At 39.2% G+C, this 21,107-nt stretch overlaps 1 protein-coding gene across 2 annotated transcripts; it reads left to right on the top strand.

Annotated features, from left to right (window-relative positions):
* The first annotated feature begins 2,451 nt into the window (after positions 1–2,451).
* LOC132863732 (metal transporter CNNM4) lies at positions 2,452–20,271 on the top strand. 2 transcript variants are annotated; one of them, XM_060896691.1, is made up of 8 exons: positions 2,452–3,864; positions 6,168–6,311; positions 6,398–6,532; positions 6,657–6,826; positions 12,982–13,078; positions 14,285–14,374; positions 15,609–15,784; positions 18,077–20,271. In XM_060896691.1, exons 1-8 carry the CDS (start codon positions 2,490–2,492, stop codon positions 18,491–18,493), a joined length of 2,604 nt encoding a protein of 867 aa, XP_060752674.1. In that variant the 5' UTR covers positions 2,452–2,489; the 3' UTR covers positions 18,494–20,271. The 2 variants fall into 2 exon arrangements, with proteins under 2 accessions (XP_060752674.1, XP_060752675.1); XM_060896692.1 differs by lacking the exon at positions 14,285–14,374.
* The last annotated feature ends 836 nt before the right edge of the window (positions 20,272–21,107 follow it).

Here is a 21,107-nt window from a genome sequence, read left to right as displayed (position 1 = left end):
AGGAGTCTGTTACATTGCTGTGGAGGGGTTTTGGTCCAGTCATCTTTGCAGAATTGTTGTAATTCAGCCACATTGGAGGGTTGTCGAGCATGAACCGCATTTTTTTAAGGTCATGCCACAGCATCTTTAATAGTATTCAGGTCAGGACTTTGTCTAGGCCACTCCATAGTCTTCATTTTGTTTTTCCTTCAGCCATTCAGAGGCAGACTTGCTGGTGTGTTTTGGATCATTGTCCTGCTGCAGATCCCAAGTTTGCTTCAGCTTGAAGTCCACACATTGTCCTTCAGGATTTTTTGGTAGACAACAGAATTCATGGTTCCATTTATCACAGCAAGTCTTCCAGGTCCTGAAGCAGCAAAACAGCCCCAGACCATCACACTACCACCACCATATTTTACTGTTGGTATGATGTTCTTTTTCTGAAATTTGGTGTTACTTTTACGTCAGATGTAATGGGACAGACACCTTCCAAAAAGTTAAACTTTTGTCTCGTCAGTCCACAGAGTATTTTCCCAAACGTCTTGGGGATCATCAAGATGTTTTCTGGCAAATCTGAGACAAGCCTTTATGTTCTTTTTGCTCAGCAGCAGGTTTCATCTTGGAACTCTGCCATTAAGGCCATTTTTGTCCAGTCTCTTTCTTATGGTGGAGTCATGAACACTGACCTTAACTGAGGCAAGTGAGGCCTGCAGTTCTTTGGATGTTGTTGTGGGGTCTTTTGTGACATCTCTGAGTCGTTACTGCGCTCTTGATTTTGGTCGGCCGGCCACTCCTGTGAAGGTTCACCACTGTTCCATGTTTTCACCATTTGTGGATAATGGCTCTCACTGTGGTTCGCTGGAGTCCCAAAGCTATAGAAATGGCTTTATAACCTTTTCCAGACTGATAGATCTCAATTACTTTCTTTCTCATTTGTTCATGAAGTTCTTTGGATCTCGGCATGATGTGAAGCTTTTGAGGATCTTTTGGTTTACTTCACTTTGTCAGTCAGGTCTTATTAAAGTGATTTATTGATTGTGAACACGTGTGGCAGTAATCAGGCCTGGGTGTGGCTAGAGAAATTGAACTCAGGTGTGATAAACCACAGTTAAGTTATATTTTAATGGGGGGCAAACACTTTTTCACATGGCCATGTGGGTTTGGATTTTGTTTTCCATTAATAATAGAAACCTTCATTAAAAAACTGCATGTTGTGTTTTACTTGTGTTATCTTTGACTAATATTTAATTTTTTTTGATGACCTGAAACATTAAAGTGTGACAAACGTGCAAAAAAATAAAAAAAATCAGGAAGGGGAAAACATTTTTTTTTTTTAATCCTTTTTTGAATACTGGAGGCTAATGGAGTTTTCATGCTCTTTTCATGTCTGGGTGGGTTTACTCTGGGTGACCACCCAGAAAATGCCAGTCAGGGTGTTGGCTATGCTAAATAAATATGGCAAATAGTGTTGATCTATGATGCAATCGTGTCCCATCGCTGCATTACTTGAAGTGTTTCCAGAACCAGATTAATGTGGTTACACTGTAAACAGTTGTGAATAAGTGCATAAATGTGTGGGCGAAGGACAGGCGTTCCATCTAACACATATTCCCACCTAAATCGGAGTGTTCCCGGGATAGACTCCAGATCCACACTAACCTAACAAAGATATAGTGAATGGAATGAACATTTCATTTTAAGCATTTTCACCACTTTCTTCACAGTATAAACAACAAATCTTCTCATTTTTACTATATATAGTAAAATGTATGTAGCTATGCTTATATGTATTAGATAACTTTCATTCATCTTCAGTAGCTGCTTTATTCTGGTTAAGGTCACGGTGGATCTTGAAGGAACACACAATGGATAGAACCCTGAAGTTGTGCTTTTCTGGACCTTCTGCTTCATGAAAAAATCCAGGAATCCTGGATCTACGTCATAGCTGCAGAATGCCGACAATAAAGTAATGTCTTCTACAGCCTACATTATATTATTTAAAATTGAACTTAAGGATTATATTGAGGCCCTAAAAGATGCAAGAAATAAAAAAGCAAAACGGATGTATAGAATTTTTGAATCCTTTTCTTTTTGGAACACTCTGTAAGTTTTTCCCCCTGTATATATGTGTGTGTGTGTGTGTGTGTGTGTATATATATATACGTGTATATACGTATATATATATATATATATATATATACACACACAAAATAAATATATATATATTTATTTTTCTTTCTGTTGTTTCCTTTGATGTTATTATGAATGTAATACATAATAATTAAGCATACTGTGATCCTCTGTATGTATATTTTTATTGTTCTTGCTATGCAATAAAAATAAATAAATAAATAAATAGTCTTCTACAGCCTTTTTGTTAAAGTGTTAAGTGTTTGGGATGCAGCACTTAAGAGATTACCTGCGCGTGCTTTGCTTTGCGCATGCGCGGATTTATGCTAACGTTGACGCGAGTGACGTCACCGCGCCGCTCCCCGAGGAGCGAAACAAACATGGCGACAGAATGGAGCGGACAGGGCTACCTGCTAACTTTAGTCGTAGTCCTTTGGAGCGCTGTGGGGGGTCGAACGGAGACGACGAGCGTGGGCTGGAGCCAGATACTGGGTATGAGACTGTTAAGGAGCAATAAACCAGCCACAATCACCGAGGACGGTGTCATTCAGGTGACGGAAGAGAGCAGCGTCCAGCTCAGGATTTACGGGCTGCAGCTCAGTTCAGATTCCGCGTCTCAGATCCGGTTCGCGGAGCTCGGTGAAGACGAGGATGACAGAGACTCGGTAAACAGGACTTGTGTCGATTTTACCAAAGATATCAGCGTCGGAAGTTACATGAACGTTAGCAGTCACGGGACATCAGGTGTTGTGAGTGTAAACGTTAAGCCGCTCCGGAAAACTGAGCGCGAGCGTGTGTACATCACGTGCATCAGGAACCAGGAAGACAAGTGGCACCCGCTGTCAGAGAACGACGGTAAGCTGCGAGTTGTGGAGGAGAAAACTTCTCTGCTCCCTCTGTGGCTGCAAATCATCCTGGTGTCATGCCTGCTGGTCCTGTCCGGTATGTTCAGTGGACTCAATCTGGGGCTCATGGCATTAGATCCGATGGAGCTTCGCATAGTGCAGAGTTGTGGCACTGATAAAGAAAAGAGTCATGCACGCAAAATCGAGCCCATTCGTAGGAAGGGTAATTATTTGCTTTGCTCCTTATTGCTTGGGAATGTGTTTGTAAATACCACGCTCACAATTCTGCTGGACGACCTTATTGGATCAGGCTTTGGCGCAGTAGTGGCTTCCACTGTGGGCATCGTGATTGTTGGGGAGATTGTGCCACAGGCACTTTGTTCTCGCCATGGTTTGGCAGTTGGAGCCAACACCATCCTGCTGACCAAGTTCTTCATGCTCCTCACCTTCCCGCTGTCATTTCCCGTCAGCAAGCTCCTGGACTGCATTCTGGGCCAAGAAATTGGTACAGTTTACAACCGCGAGAAGTTGGTGGAGATGCTGAGGGTGACGGAACCGTACAACGGCTTGGTCAAGGAGGAGCTCAATATGATTCAGGGTGCTTTGGAGCTTAGGACCAAAACAGTGGAGGTTGTCATGACACCACTGAGCGACTGCTTCATGATCAAATCTGACGCTGTGCTGGACTTCAACACCATGTCTGAGATCATGGAGAGTGGCTACACACGCATTCCTGTCTACGAAGAGGAACGCTCCAACATCGTTGATGTTCTGTATGTTAAGGACTTGGCTTTTGTCGATCCAGATGACTGCACGACACTTAAAACGGTCACCAAGTTTTATAACCACCCGGTCCACTTTGTCTTCCATGACACCAAACTGGATGCCATGTTAGAGGAGTTCAAAAAAGGTGGGTCATCGCACTGTCAGGAACGTAAATACTCAGGAATTGTTGACCAAATTCATAAAAGGACTTCTCAAAATTGACTTTGGGTCTATATCCTTGCACTGCCGAGGAGCTGAATCAATAACGATATGGCTTCTCTATTAGCTTTACTCTGCAGTGTTTTTTGCACTGTTTTGTCCTGCCGTAATCACCTGCTGGTTCAATAGTAAATATCTGCTTTTTTTAAATGAGTGAATCCTTGTTCTATTTCTAATGTGTGATTTATGGTAGTGAGATGGCTAAATATTTGTTCAAATGCACAGGCACATTTTAACGAATGATATGAAAGAGTGTATTGTCCTTCTTACACTAAATCAGATTATACGGTTCTGTAAGATCACTCAAACCTAATCCTCAAAATGTGCATGGACTCTAGGTTGCTTGTGACTGGCAGATGTGAGTAGCTCTTAGGGATTTCTGCAATCACTGCAGGACTGCAGAGACGTCACATCAAGACCATGTCTTATTTTATACACTTTATACACCAAGCATTTCCTTTTGTCAGTAAACAACCTGAACACCTTAGAGGACATGTTATGTCAATACCCTGGTACCTCAGCTGGCATATGTGAATATTACACTTTTTATTTATGAAATAAGGAGAAGAATTTTAGTCATAGATCTAGTTTAATATTTTTGTTAAACATTGTTGATGTGGATGATACGGAAAACACATTTTGTCTACTACATGGCAACATACGTCGTTACCAGCAGATTAAACCTTTAATGGCTTCCAAGGTCACCAACGAGTCCTTCTCACTGGTGGATAGGTTCAGCACACAAAACTACCCATCATTATTTAAGGAATAAAGCACAACCTAATTCTATGTCATAGAAAAAGTAATCAGTAACTGGTGTTAAGTCAAAGTTGATGAGTTTTCTATAAAAGCACAACCTGAAGTGTTTTATTTCCCTATATTCCATAGCAAGTTGCTGGTTATTTATAGATTTTTTTTATTTTTTTATTTACTATTGAACCATTGAAGGTAACATATTAACATTTAATGATTTAATGTTGTGGAAAAATGTCTTCAAAGCTCCTGTTACTGTTATTACTTATATTTTATATATATATATAGTATTGCCTTTGCTTTTATTATGATATGTATAAGGTAGTCGCCAATTCATGCGTGAAAATGATGTCTCATTCTCCCTGAACCATGTCTTCACAATTTGACTGATCAGATCACATTACTTTTTTTTTATGCTCCCTGAAACCTTTTTTCTGATGGTTTTCTTAAGGCTACAAAGCTGTTTAGTCCCAATTTCAGTCCCAGTCGTATTTTGCGTGCAGAAAAGCTCTTATTTGGAGTTGCTTTTTTAAAATTTGAGTAGCTTCAGCAATCTTATCTTTGCTTGATGCAGGCCAATAATTTGACTCTCTTGAAACAGAGTAACATCTTTTCCACCACCACTACAGCATATGTCCTTCGACATGGTTGCTTAAGAAATGAGAAGCTACTCGCTCAATGAAATACTTAATGAATCATTGAATCAGATCCATCTGTTATTTGGAAGATCAGCTAATAATAATAATAATAATAATAATAACCTTTATTTTCAATAGCGCCTTTAAAAGTACATCTTAAAGCGCTTTACAATAGCAAATAAAACAACAAAAATACACCACGTAATATAAAGATTAAAATTAAAGCAAAAAAAGTAGACTATAAAATAAGCACAATGTAAAATTACAATTAGTCAATTAAAAGCTACCCAAAAAAAATGAGTTTTAAGCTGAGATTTAAAAATGCCAAGAGATTTTACTTGCCTTATCTCAGTTGGTAAAGATGTATAGCACTCTATAGCGGAAAGTCAGTTGCTGATCAGAACACAACGCAAAACAATACAAGAACAAGATTCTCCTAATATGTACCTAAAATAGTAGCTGTGTTGTCTCCAGTTTCACTGACAGAAGTCAAACTCTTTCATAACCGAGTCTCCTCTCGCTGGAGAATTATCAGCATTTTTATTTATTTGGGTTTTGAATTTTGAACAAATGTTTTGATTTACCTTATAATCTTGTCTAGTCTGTACATTTGGCCAGAGAAGCAGTTTATCACATACTTAGGTAAAAATAGTCACATACTGTCTGTCTGTACTGCTTCTGTGCCGACACAATAGTCTCTCTATTTAAATAGAATTATCCTAACCAGCATTTTAAGGATATTTATGGCAGCTTAGCAACAAGAAAGCATCGACTTGATGGTGGTGGAAGCCAGATATCAGAATTTGCTTGATTATCTTTTATTTATGTCTTGATCCAGGCAAATCTCACCTGGCAATAGTGCAGCGTGTGAACAATGAGGGAGATGGAGACCCTTTCTACGAGGTGCTGGGTCTGGTGACACTGGAAGACGTTATCGAAGAGATTATCAAGTCAGAGATCCTGGATGAATCTGATCTCTACAGTGAGTTGCCTTGAACATAATGTTGTTTTTTGTGTGGGAATAATATTCTTCCAGTTAGTTTCATGCTGGATTTCATTGTCTCTTAGCTGACAACCGAAACAGAAAGAAGGTGGACCCAAATAAAAACAAGAGGGACTTTTCAGCCTTCATACATGAAAGCGAATCCAAGGTGAAGATCTCTCCCCAGCTGCTCTTAGCTGCCCATCGCTTCCTAGCTACTGGTGAGCTCATTGCTGCTTCTCTGTTAAATTTGACTTACTACAAATAATTTGCCTAAGCACTATTTTATATTTAGGTAATAATTTTGGTATATGTGTGTGTTTGTGTTTTTTTTTCCCCTCCCAGAGGTGATCCTTTTCAATCCTCTACAGATCTCGGACAAGATTTTGTTGCGAATCCTTAAGCATCCCGACGTCATCCAGGATCTGCGGTTCAATGAAAATGACAAGCGCTCACAGCAACACTACTTGTATCAGCGTGGCAAGCCAGTTGACTATTTTATTCTCATCTTGCAGGTAAGCTTGAATTAATAACCTGAAAAGTGCAACCTCTTAATAACACATCTATACCCCTTTTTATTAGGGAATCTTACCGTACCATTTGTACCCGTACACTTACTGACTAGCGTCCATCTGTTTCTGTGCACTTTTTGTCTGTCCTGGGTGGGGAATGAAAGCAACAGGACCACATCTTAACACATTTAATTCTCAGCACAGCAGTAACAAGGCTGTAGTATGTATATCATTTGTGGGCTGCTGGTGTTAGTGTACCAGGCAAGGCGGTGTCAGATTCATAAACAGCAAAAGGACTGCTGGTCCTTGTTAGTTCTTTGGTTACTTTGATGACGGGCTAAAGCAGGGGTGGCCAACCCGCGGCTCCCGAACCACATGCGGCTCTTTGCCCGGTTTCATGCAGCTCTTACGTTCATACCGAAGTTTGTATTTGTGTCTTTTTAATATGCGTGTTCGCTTCGCTTGAGCTCAATACGGTATTTTCGTCAAACCCCCATGTGAGTGGGATGAAAATACCTCAACCTTTCACAGGAGGAGCAAGATCATTTGAGTAAACAATTTGTGTCAAGTTCGCTCTCAAAATGGCAGGGAAAAAAATGGTGATGTTCATGTGTGCCCATGTGTATAATGTGGCTCTTTGTGGCAAAACAGAAAAAAAATTAGCTCTTGGTCTCTGACTGGTTGGACACCCCTGGGCTAAAGGATGTGCAAACTGTACAAAGTTAATAAAGTAAGTGTAAAACAAAATCCTGCCGAAGCTGAATTACAAAAACTTCACTGCTTACAGCCAGTAACAAAGACACTAATAAACATCTTATACAAGAGCAGCTTTTTGGATGTCCAATGAAACCTGGTAAGAGACTGATAACACAGAAAAGTGAAGCTTCATCTGATCTATGAGTCTCTGTGGAAGGCATCTCTAAAGCTTGGGTGCTCAGTGGTTAAGGTGTTAGACTACTGATCGGAAGGTCGTGAGTTCCAATCCCAGGGCTGCCAAGCTGCCACTCCTGGGCCCTGAGCAAAGCCCTGAACTGCCCTCGATTGCTTAGCTGTATGAATGAGATAAATGTAAGTTGCATTGGAAATCTGGGTCTCTACCAAGTGCCGTATAAATGAAAGAACTAAAAGACCTTACCAAACGGACAGGTATTTGTGTGTGAATCTCTAACTGTGCACTTTAACATCATAGTACACCGATATGTGTTGCCTTAAAAAATACGTACCAGTCTTATTTTGTAGTAAAAAAATGGCAGATGAAGTTAAAATTTACATATGAGTCTGGAAAGATTAACACATGACATATGTTGTTTTAAACACTGATATGAGGTGATCTCCTATAAGCATGGTCCCACTTTTTTACCCATCTCACACTAAGAAATTCTCCTCTTGTTTTAACCCAGTTGAACAATGTGGCACCTCCTGTGCCCTGTTATATGACCTGACTGTAACTGCAGAAAATGTCATTGATATTAATTATAGAAGCACTATATCTATTGTATTTTGAAAGGGACTGGTACAGTATGAATTGTTTAGAGGGAACCAACAGAATATGTTTATAAAAAAGGTTAAAGGACATGCTGTTAGCCATCAAAAAAAACTAGACATGCTGCTTTCTCTGAGATGCCATTTGTAAAATAGTAAAATAGTTTGGCTATTACTTTGACAACATTACAGTATCTACGCTTGTACAAATCTAGATAAAAACATTATGTGACTAAACATTTGTGGACACCTGACCATCACAACTATATACTATGTATATGATGTGTCTGTATGCTGTAACATTGCTGTTTCCTCCAGTGAAAATAAATGGCGATTCACGATCTGTGAACACATTGTTTGAGGTTTGTGAACACATTACTTGCCAAGGTTAGAATGGAAGAAGCCCTGACCTCAAACCCCGCTGAACACCTTGAATGAACTGGAATGCTGATTGCACCCCAGACCTCCTCGCCTGACATCAGTGCCTCACTAATTCTCTTTAGGCTGACGAGCAAATCCTCACAGCCATGCTATAAACTCTAGTGGAAATTCTTTCCAGAACAGAAGTGGTTATTTTAACAGGAAAGGGAGGACTAACTCCCTAATGGGATGTTTGAAATGCACATATGGGTCTGATTGTCAGGTGACCACAAACTTTTATTTGTCCGCAAACTGAGCCTGGTTCCTCTCAAGGATTCTTACTGTACTCATGTCTTCTCAAGGAGTTTTTCCTTGCCGCCGTCGCCTCCGGCTTGCTCATTAGGGATAGGGATAGATATATACTATCATAATTTTTAATTTAATCTTTTTAAATTAATTTTATACTTTAATTGTATATATTACTTTATTTATTTTTATCCTTATTTCTTCTTCTTCTTCTTCTTCTTCTTCTTCTTATATTTATTTCTTTTGCTTTCTTCTGTTTCCATACTTCTGTAAAGCTGCTTTGAGACAATGGGAAATAGTTAAAAGTTAAAAGTGCTATGCAAATAAATTGAATTGAATAGAACTGAATTTTGACTATATTGTGCATTACATTAATGGCATTGGTAAAGGATAACTTTTTTATTTTTTAATTTTCTTATTACTTATTTTATATCTAGTAGCATAAATTGTTGAACAATGAACCACTGTTTAAAAAATACCGTTTGTGACTAGCAAAGTCAGTGCACTTTATATGTCCTATACTTGTTACCATGAGAGATGGCTCACGGGTGTCCTTCACTTGGTGTAGTGTTGCACAGCGAGGGGTGGTGCAGTGTTTATGACCTTTTTGTAGATTGTATTCACAAGGCCTGCTCTTCACTAATTGATCCCTCTTACGTAACGGAGCTTCTGCATCACAGCACCAGTTGTAAACGTCCTGCCGCTCCAACCCACCACCACAACAACCAACACACAAAATAAATCTGTGCGTTCACTGCTTCTATTTTAGTAATGGTACAATCACAAAAAAAAAAAAGAAAGAAAACAAGCACTGCCCCTTAGGTACTGCATATTTTAGATAGGACATTTCTTCATGCTAATGTTCTTTTTTTTTTTGCTACTGGTAATGCAGTGTGAAAAAAATATTTCTCCTTCCAACTTCTAATTTGGGACACAATGCAATAAAACCACACTTAAACTGAGAAGTACTGAGAGTTTAGTGTCTGTACTGTATTCCTGAGTCTACAGGAGCCCAGTCTGAACCTAGGCATGGATCCAGGAAGTCATGTCCTGAATTTCATATCCTGGACCTCTATTGTGGCTGGACAAGGACTTCCTGGGAACTTTTCAGTAAAGATCAGCAGCACATTGCTTCAATGGAAGATCTGGTTTATTTGCAGTACTATGCCAGCTGTTGGACAGACAGAGAAAAGCATGCTAGGCTTTCATCATGGTCTAACTCTGACAACGTGACAGATGACAATAGGTTATATTTAGTAGAGAGCAGAGTATTTTTTCCTACCACTGAAGAACATTCTATTTCTTTACTTTAATAAACTCTTGGGGTGCTTTTATTATATGCTTTCACCTCCATGGCACAGGTTTGATTCCTGGGCACAGAAACTAACCCATCCCATTAAAGGCTACACCAGGAAAGCTTAATTAAAAGCTATTAATGTGCTAGTGTCCAATCACATAGTAAAAAATGTACGAGAGTCCATTAAAAAGGATATCTAACATTTACCTAAATAGAATTACAATTAATTCTATTTAATTAATTGAGGAGGCCTATGTGATCAAATTGTGCTGTAAGTTTGGAGTCAAGTCAAGAAGCTTTTATTGTCATTTCCACCATGTGTACCTGAAGCAGTACATAGCGAAATGAAACAAGGTTCCTCCAAGACCATGAAGCTACACAAAACAACACAGGGCTGAGGACTAAAAAGTGCAAACAGTATAGTGTGCCCTCAGCACATTAACACCATTCTGGAATATCTCCTCACTCCTGGTTCTGATTTGTTGGCAGGGCTTTCAAACATGCAGTGTGTAACTGAGCTTTTACTTATGCGTGCACCTGAACTAGGAAAGCAGAGGTGAGAATATTCCAATTGTGTGTCATGCAAACAGATACCCGTATCTGGTTTCGGGTTTTCTGAGGGGAAACCTGTAACTGGGGCAAGGAGATGCGAAAAATATGAGGAGTGAGACACTGAAGCCTGTGTGTGTGGTCTGCTGACTGCATATACACTATTCATGCTGCGATCTGGTTTCTTAATCCTAGGATTACTGCTCCCACACCTCTCTTAAGGTTTGTATCATATAGCCTGTTTGAATGTAGGCAAGCCCAGTTTGATGGAGCTTTAGGAGCTGGAAGAGTTCTTAAACACTCTGGTGTGATTCAGAGAACAAGATTGTTGGAGACAGTAATGACAATCGTTTATGTTTTGCAACTAGGTTTATGAGTTATGAGGAAGAGCCGGTGTTGCCTAATGACGGTGAGATTTGTGAGCAAAGGGCTGCCTAGTTTTATTTAATTGGCTTCAGTTCAGTCTGCCATGGACAATAATATTAAAATGTTATCACTGCAATATTAAGATAAAGGTTTCATTTGGTGTGTTTGCATGAAGTCTCTTTCATCTATTGTTTTCATATACTGTTTTGTTCGATTTAATTGAAACTCATTCAGGGGCCGAACTTCTTGTACTTGATATTTGGCTGAATTATAACCTATGAATTATATAAAAATTGAAATAATGAGCTTATTGAATTTTGTGCTTGAAGTTACACTGACGTAAACTAACGTGGACAGAAGGCAGTTAATTGACCGTGTTTGTGTCTTGTGTCGAGTTTTTTCGAGTCATTGACAAACATTGAGACGCACTAGATTGAGAGCGTAAATATTTAAAGACGTGCAAAACTATTACTTTAGCTGAATACCACCATGTTGGAGCAGAAACAGAATAATGATTCAAATGCAGACTTTCAGCTTTACTGTGAGGCTGTTTACAATCAAATCAGCTCAGCTGTTACATGACCAGGCGTGTGTTAAAAATCTCTCAATACGAAGTCCAGAGAGCTGTCACTGGGCTGGAGAAACTGAAAGAAACTCATTAGAGACATATCAGAAACATTAGGTGTGGCTCAATCAACTAACTGATCCATTCCTAAAAGAAAGAATGCATCGGTGAAGAAAAACCTTTTCTCAGCAGTTGGTTAGATCAGCAACACTCTCCAGAAGGTAAGTGTATCTGTGTCAAAGTCAACAATCAAGAGACAGACTTCATCGGAGACATCACCAGAGTAGATGAAAGATGAAAACCTTTAGAAAGCCTCAAAAAAAAAGGAGGACCAAATTAGTTTACCAAACACAGATAAAAACAATACAATTCTGGAGCCATACCCTAAGAACAGATGAGTCACAGAGATCAGCTTGTCCCAGAATGATGGGAAAAGAAGAATACGGAAAAGGGAAGGAACCTGCTCATAATCCGAAGAATACCACTTTATCTTATGTTATGTAAGATGTATGGCTGCCAATGGAACCGGTTCCTTTTGTAACTCTGGAAAGTCTTAAGGACAGAGAATTTATTTATGGTTCTAGTTTCTCATTAAAACGACAGGCTGGTATTAGCGAGGGAATCGATGGTTATAATGTGGGAATGAAAACGAACTAACTTGTCTCTCAGGCATTCCATTCCATTAACCACAACATTTAATTCTAACTTTTCAAATGTGTGATGAATTTTTCATGAATAAACTAAACATTGAATTCACTGGCAAATCAGTGTGAGAAATAACTCACTCCGGACCATGCTGTAGCACCACTCTGCTGTGTGTTGGGCTGCATTACACCATCTGGCGTATATTATTTTTGTAACCTCGCAGATCGTTAGTTTGTTCTCCCTTGCATAATACATGAGGAAATGCTTCTAAACCTCTGACTTGCAAGCTGATAATGTTGGTTAAATAGTTCTAGACTTTATATATTGATCGTTTCCTTTTCATGAACTACACGATACTGAGACGTAAATGTTACTTGATTTGTAGTAGTGTAGCATTAATAAACCATAGTAAATTGTATGTTACCAGTGATTACGTTGTATTGTGACATTTATGTCTTTCTTGTGTTGTTCCCTTATTAGTCCAGCAAAAAAAAAAAAAAAAACATCTGTCCAAAAACTGTTCTACTAACTCGGAATACACGGTACAGTTGTCGTCTTTGTTTCTTTCTTTTCTCCTCGCTCGTTTAGGGTCGGGTGGAGGTGGAGGCCGGCAATGAGAACATGAAGTTTGAGACTGGTCCCTTCTCTTATTATGGAGTCATGGCGTTAACTATGTCATCCTTGGGTGAGTACACATTTCCTATTATGAGTGAAGTACATATTTTCCTAGACATGTTGCTTATATTTTTCACTGTGCAAGTAATAACAGACGCTTCCTGAGTAGGTCAACTGGTTTGGTCAAAGCTACATTATGTAAGATTGTAAAATTTTGCCCTCTCTGGTGTGATGCACACTTCCTCCACTCATGGTTGTGTCCCAAACTGCATAATACATACTCAGCTTGGGACCCAGCCCATGTATCCTACAGAATGATCAACGTCATTTAATTTTAGTTTTAGGTAGCTACAGTAGCTATAATGTAAGCTTTGATTGAAGGGAAAGAGGCTTCTCTGGTGTAATCTCACAGCAAACTGCTCAGGGCCAGACCACATAGTGAATACAGTTCACTACAGTACGTTTTCTTGTGATTGAGGCTTTATAACTGAGATATGGCTGATCCTATAAAAAACTTTCAGATTTACAGGAAGTGATTATGTATCTCATGCCAGTGGAGCAAAAAGGCTCTATGAAATTCATGTGTGCAGAAAGAGCAAAATCAAGTCAGTGTCTTTCTACAGTACAGTTTTGCACAGCAGAGGTTTAAGGCAGGATGCAGGAGCTTTACTAACAGTTCTAGCGGATGAATCGTAAGCGACAAGAATTTCTATGCTGCATTTTTAACTGTCAGGTGGGTCAGTGTGAAACTTCACCTCAGGTGTTATATGTGCTGAGCATTTGTCTGAGTGTGTGTCCACATGTGTTTTTACGTGCGCAACATTTAGTCACTGATGTTTTTAGCTCACGTTACCTTTCTCTGTTCTGCTTTTGAGGAGGTAGACGATCATTTTATCTTCACCCCTTCAAAACATGTTTAATAATTGCTACCATATTACATACTAAAAGTAAATTATCACAATACGTTAGAAGATCAGTCTCCTTGCAAGACAGTCATCTGTTTTATGACCCATTTGTATTTCCTCTGTGAAGCTTTAGCAGTAAATAGAACTCGGTAATCATGAAGGCTTGAAATAAATGTCCAAAAAAATAAAAAAAAAGGCAAAAATATTTTTCTTAAAAGATCATGTATTCTGTTGTCCATAATCTAACGCAAGAATGGGAAGAAATAAAGAACGAAATGCTGAGATTTTTTTTTTTTTTTTAATTTGTGATGGACCAGTTGTTTAAAGATCCTCTCTATCTCTCCTCCCTGACTCCCTCCTTCTCTGCTCAGCTGTCACCCCCCCTCTGTCCCCCTCCGTGGTGCTGCCTCGACCACGGCGCCTTTCTCTTAAGAGGTTTTCTCTGTTCTCTCGCTTCCCAGGTAAACCCCTGCACATTGGGATCTAACCCCGGGGGGAGGAGGGGGTGAACCAGGTGCCACTAACATGGGAATCAGGGCGTGGGGAAGTCGGGCAGGGCTTAAATAGATAAACGAACCAATAAACAAAATCAACTTTCCCCAGTCATCCTCCCATGAGCCCTTGTTCAGCAAGTACATCAGTCCGCGTAATCAGCCACTTTCCAAATGCGTTGGTTGTTCGAACCATTTTTTATTTTTTTTTTATTCTTTAAAATGTGGAGTTTTTATGGGTCTGTGTCAGTAGCTGCTGATTTTTTCAGAATGATGTGCTAATGTAATGCGGGCAGGTGAACATAACATAACATAACATAACATAACATAGGATTTTATGTGTTGAAGTATCATTATTAAAATGTGACTTGCTGGACTTGTGGGCTTTAGCATAGACTTCCCCGAATGCACTGAATTATAGCAGTTTTATTTTTTCCTAAAATCACATGCCCGGCCACCTCACTCTGCCCTTTTCACATGTAACCTTGCACCAGAGTTGATTGTGCCTAGTCAAATCTGATCGTGCAGCTGTATTCTTTCATGCCTCTCATGATTTTTTTCGAATCAGTGTAATGTGGTTCAATATGGATGTCAAAGCAAGGCACAGCTTCCAGCCAGTAAATTCCCTGATACAACTAATCACCAATACTGGCAAAAACCTTTTGCTCTATTTTTGTCCGCTCTGTAACTGTTCCCGTTGTTTGGCCACAGAAATGGCACTGCAGTAGTAATGTACGCAGCAACAGTTACTAACACGACCTATAGAGGGAGTCAGTGGATTAACTCCTCACATTTCAAGGTTTAAAGCAGACATGGACATGCCATCACCTTGCTAATGTTTTGTGTAAATGTTCTAATGTATGTGTTTTGCATCTATAGTCACGCTAATGTTCATTAGTTGAACTGATCCTCATACTGTAAGCATGTGCCATTGATTTGTCTCGATATTGTCATGATTTCATCTAATCACCCTTTCCAATTTTGTTAATGTTGGTGTTTGGTGGTTTCTCATTAAACACATTCAGAGACATAGTAAGTATTACTTGCCCCACACCTCTGTTTGAGATGGATGTGTGACTATTTCTGAACACCTCTACTGTTACACACATGTGTAAAAGAGTGGTAGTTTGAGATGTGTTGGCAGTTCTTTTTTTTTTTTTAACCTTTTTTTCTCAGCTCACTTAGCTTTCTTTGGCTGTTTCAGAGTTTCGTTCACCTTCGCATCTCAGCGGGCTGAATCGCTCAGCTTCTGTGAGCTGCACTGAGAGGGTGGATGCACTGTCCACCAGTGGCAGCACCTCGCAGCTCAACAGTGCCTCCACGCCCCAATACGTCCCAGACTTCAACGTGCGTGCCCTCTCCGACCTACAGTTCGTTAAGGTACGAATGAAGTTGGCATGTTGACATTAAGATGTGGCAAAGTTGCTTATGTTTTTTCCTGTGGAAGTTAAGGGTAAATACTTTATTCTTATGTAAATTGTTTCCAAATGTGGCCCATACTAAACAATGGCACGACACAGATTAAGCCTGGTCATCTCACATTATTTCAGTCGAGATTTATTTCTTTTAAAATAATATTTTATTTATAGTATATTTAACTTGTATAAAATGTAATCATTTTTATATTACACAATTATTTAAAAATATATATACATACATACAGCAGGTAAAATAAGTATTGAACACCGCGGCATTTTTCTCAGATGAAATTTTCACCAGATGTCGGTAACAACCCAAGTCCCAAGTTATCCATACATACAAAGAAAACAAACTAAATAAATTCAGAATTTAAGTTATGTGTAATAAAATGGAACGACAGGGAAAACATATGGAACACATGAAGAAAGGGACATGGAAAGCCAAGACACCAGCAGAAATCTATCAGTAATTAGAAAGCAATCCTGCCCCTTGTCGGTGGGAATTAATTAAATCAGGTGGTTCAGTCCCAACTGCTGCCCTATAAAAAGGTGTCTCATTGTTCTATGTAGCTCTGCCTTGTTTTATGTAGCTCTGTTTTGTTCTCTGTAGCATCACGGTCCTGGAGAAACGTTGTCTCATTTCACTATGTACCGCGTCAGCTATATACGGTTGAAATGACAATAAAAGCTTCTTGACTTGACCACGGGGTCACACAAGAAATATTTCATGTTGAGTAAAAGCAAAGAGCTCTCAAGACCTTCGCAACCTCATTGTTGCAAAACATACTGATGGCACTGGATACAGAAGGATTTCTAAACTTCTGAATGTTCCAGTGAGCACTGTTGAGCATATAATCCAAAAGTGGAAAGAACAACATTTTACCATAAACCGGCCATCACTAGATGCTCCTTGGAAGATAAAGGAAGTGATTGAGTGAATGAGGAAGTCGGCGTATCATTGTCTAGAGTGACCTTCATGAATGTAAATACAGAGGGTGCAAACCACTGATAACACTCAATAACAGAAAGGCCAGATTTGATTTATTACATTAGAATTAATTAGATTACACTTAAATTATTGCAGTAACTATTTAGGATTTATAGCTTTTTAAATTAGTTTAAAGTAATTAGGCAAACAAATAAAAATTTATAATAATAATCCTTCGCAGTCAGTGACTGCCTGAAGTCTGGAACCCATGGAACCATGGTCACCAAATGCTGTGTTTTCTGCATTGGGTTGCTTTGCCAGGTCTTTAGATCATTATCCATTTGTTATCTATTATCCCATCACTCAGGTGCAAGTTTATCTTGGAACGGAGGGAGGGAGGGATAGAAACATGGCTTATGAATTTTGCATGCAGTCTGTGCTTGAAGCGTAGCTTAACACCGCTCTCTCTTCTATCACTTTCATTTTGAGATGTTTTTTGCTTGTTATAGCACTGCATCAAAGCAATGCGTGGTTTGCAGTCAGATTAAATGACTATATTAGTAATGTTAGTATTGCGAAGAAGCATCACAGTGCGACGTCCCGCTTCAACCTTCCATTGTCTGTCTGAAGGCTGGTTGACGCACGGCACTAGAGATTCTAGAGACACAAAACATCCTAACACACTACAGGACTGCACATGGTTCTGTTAGTGTCCCTGGCAGGGATTGTTTGTGATGAAACCTGTATCTAAATCTAAAGTAAAATACATTTAAAGAAAGAAGCAGAACCTCCAAAGGCTTGAGAGTGTACAAGAGGCAAATTTGAGATGGCCATCAGCAGTTTGTTTCCACTTAACATGACAATTGTGGGAGGTGCTAGGCTAAATTTAGTCTACTAAAAAGTGACAAGTCCTGGTCCTGTGCTGCCCTTCTGTTTTGGCCAATCCTTGTTGACTTCCCCTCTGCCTTCCTCTTGTGACTAATTCCGCTGCATTTGTAAGAGTCATTCCGATATCTTATCTGCTCAAGGAAAAGAATCTGCCCAGAAGACTTTATCTGATTACTCAACAACAAAAACCTGACTAGGAGAAACACAATTTTTCTAACATTTTGATTAACTTCATAATTTGGACAACTAATAAACGGTTTATGATTCTATGTTTAAGAAATTGAGCTTATAAATTGCTAACAACATTTCTTTATCTGCATGGTGCCTTCCGCTCTTCACTTCACCCTCCTCTTTTTGTGCAGCCCTGGTGTACACTTATGAGTCATGAGAGGAATACTTTTTGAATTGTTATTTTTCTGCTTTCCTCCTTTTTCCCAGGTCACTCGTGCACAGTACCAAAACGGTCTTTTGGCCTCCAAACTAGACAGCACACCACAGTCCCCGCAGAGCAATCACATTAGATTGGACAGCATGCTTGCACCATCCCTGACTCCGCCCACTTCTTCCACGACCTACAGCACAGCACCGGGGTCGCTCCAAGAGGGACCAAACGAGACCACGACACTGCTGAATGACAAAAACAGCCTGAATAGTCACCGGGCTACCCAAACACAGTCCTACTCTAACTCCAATTCCAACTCAAACCTCAACACCAGTGCTAATACTAACTCCAGCCCTCACCCTCTATCCAACAACCACCCTCAGTCACAGAGTTACCCCAACAACCCAAGCACTCAGACACCTCATTTGCACATTCACACCATTAGCCACGCACACACAGAGAGCACAATCTGACAAAACACATGAGGAGCCGTGGTTGGCACGAGGCTCCAGAGAGGTCCACACTGATCCATAAACACGTGCATACATACACACAAAACAAATCAAAATGTGTACATGGCCATTTACAATCTATATGCAATCGAACACAGAAGCACTTACACACATGAACTTTGGAGCAAGCCTTGTCTTTTCTTCCAACCCTTCCTGCATGGCAGCTTATGTCCAGTTTGATGGGATTTCAGTGGAACCTAGGTGTCTACAGCAAGAGACTTTAGCTTTTTGTTCCTACAAAGCGGCTGTAGTTTGAGAAACCCCAAGTTCGTTAATAGGTCATAAGGACCTTTTTTTTTTGCATGTTGATCAGATATGCACACCTTTGTCTTCAATAGTTTGGATAAGTCTTTCTGTTGCATGCAATGGCCTAAAAATATCAACAACACACGTATTCATTTTTCAATGACGTGGCATTATACAAGAAATTATAGCAAGATGTGCACTTTTTGTAACCCTTAGAAATCCACACCAAAACATTCATGTCTGTATTTTCCTGTTTTGAGGTTTTAGACCATTTGCTGATACAAATGGAACCCCTGGTGAACCCTGTACAGCATAAGTGTGAATTTCCACTGCTTTACTTGGTTTATCAGTTTGTCATCGGTTTATCATGTGTACACTGCACACCATGTGTTCTCGAGGTAGATAATGTCACACTTGTCACGCTACAGTTTGGACTATATATGTCAACCATAGTTATACAAATCATTACAAATATTCTATATATATATATATATATATATCTCAATACTATATTTGATATTTATTACAGTAAATACCTTTCAACCCTGAAGCCTAGTGGCGGTTAGAATGGAATATGTGGAATGTGTAAATTATTAAATATTTATTTGTGCCTAAATTAATGTGTATATAGGATTCTCGACTTTTGATCCAGAATTAATGTTTTATGTTTAGATTTGATCAGTTTGGCTGGGCACATCTGTATTTATTTCTTTTTTCTTTTTTTTTTTTTTCCATTTAATAGGCTAAACCTGGTCAAAACTGTCCAGTACCAAAGCACAGATCTTTTCCTTATGGAAGTTCTTGTCATTAGCAAACTTGTTTAGAATGAGGAGTCAAAATTAGGAATACATTCCATTGTATGAAATCAGCTGTAGCTGATGTAGCTGTAGACACAATCCACTGTGACTCAAACCAAACTTTAAATTCTGTGTTTTTCTCCCCTCACATGCCAGACTGGAAGCTAGCTTAAAATACGGGAAATGTTTAGCTAGTCCTGAAGAACTAGATGTTATATCTATGTAGCACATTCATTAGGACCAGTGACGTGTTTGATTGAGCAGGTTATAAACCGTAGTGTGAACGCTGAATCCGGATTATTGATTACTAACACAGCTCTAGCGAAGAGGAAAACCTCCACAGTTTTCAACAGCAGTACCGTGTTCAGTTGGTATGACGGAGAGAATCTTCGATTCCTTGTGTGGAGTATTCGCCATAGAGCATAGTAACAGTTTTGTCGTTCATGTTCAAGTTCCTCAGTTCAAACACTGTTGTTACATCAAGTTGAAATCTGTTGAACCAGGAGGAAGGATGTTACTCAGTCAAATCAACAATGACCTAATATGTTTGTCTGTAGAAAAGTCCTTTTTTAAGAGTTCATGAGTTATTTATTAGTGTTTTGATGCCTTTATGAGATGTCTAAATAGCAATATACAGATAGATGAATTCAAAGTTTCATTATAAGTAAATTGCAAATTATATTGTACCTCCATTGATATTGCGTGTTGTTGGTTTTTTTATTATTTATTTAAACCAAAAAGTGTAATTAAATGTGCATAGTTAAAGTGGCAAAATGGATTTGGTTATGACCATACATTATTGTTTAATATGACCAAAGGTACACATTTAAATTCATAGGGAAAGACATTGGCCAAAGCTATTTGCACTTTGATCTGATTCTATATCCTTTGTTAGTGTAACATATTGCCCTTTTTTTTGGGCCCTGGGTTGTGGAATGAGACACTCCTGCATCGCAGAAGTAATTAAATTCCTTTGGGCTAGAGGTCCAGCAGGTAATCTGCTTTTAATGTTCATTGAAACTTTGTCAGTGACCCTGGTGAGGGGCATTTTCATTCTCAGTGCTGCATTTTTTTCTTCGAAGCGTGACCATTCTCGCTCAGTTTGACCATTTGCTAAAACTGAAGGTTAAAGATTATTATGATTGTGTGTATGCAGGTATGCTGCGGGCTTATTTTCCATTTGCATGGTTTACTCATCCGGTGTTTGTGGCCATGCATCTTGTGTGTTGATGCATGAAACAGTGAAGAATCCTGCAAACTAGCAAAGCTCCTCTGTCTGCTCAGGCATCAACGAAGTATTTGCAGAAAGCACGATTGTCTTCCATCTGCTTTCTATGTTTTTTTTTTTCTTTTTCTTTAGCAAAACACGTATAGTATTTTTCACGTATAGCCCTCCCCTATGTTTTTGCAGAGCGATGTATTTTGAGTGACTATACAAAACACTGAGTTTGATCATTAATGTCTGTCTGTGTTTATTTTAAGGGAAGAGTGTAACGAGCAAATGTACTGTACTTCCACTAATGTTTGATTGT

Source organism: Tachysurus vachellii, chromosome 20, assembly GCF_030014155.1.
Source record: "Tachysurus vachellii isolate PV-2020 chromosome 20, HZAU_Pvac_v1, whole genome shotgun sequence".
NCBI lineage: Eukaryota > Metazoa > Chordata > Actinopteri > Siluriformes > Bagridae > Tachysurus > Tachysurus vachellii.
Note: the sequence above shows the minus strand (reverse complement) of the source record. Positions and strands in the feature narration are given on the sequence as shown.

Bases quoted from the DNA above. Each gene is read 5' to 3' on its own strand.
- LOC132863732 (XM_060896691.1), top strand. From the start codon at position 2,490: ATGGCGACAGAATGGAGCGGACAGGGCTACCTGCTAACTTTAGTCGTA. The intron at 3,865-6,167 runs GTGGGTCATCGC...GTCTTGATCCAG, and splicing joins GTTAGAGGAGTTCAAAAAAG to GCAAATCTCACCTGGCAATA. The intron at 6,827-12,981 runs GTAAGCTTGAAT...TCGCTCGTTTAG, and splicing joins ATTTTATTCTCATCTTGCAG to GGTCGGGTGGAGGTGGAGGC.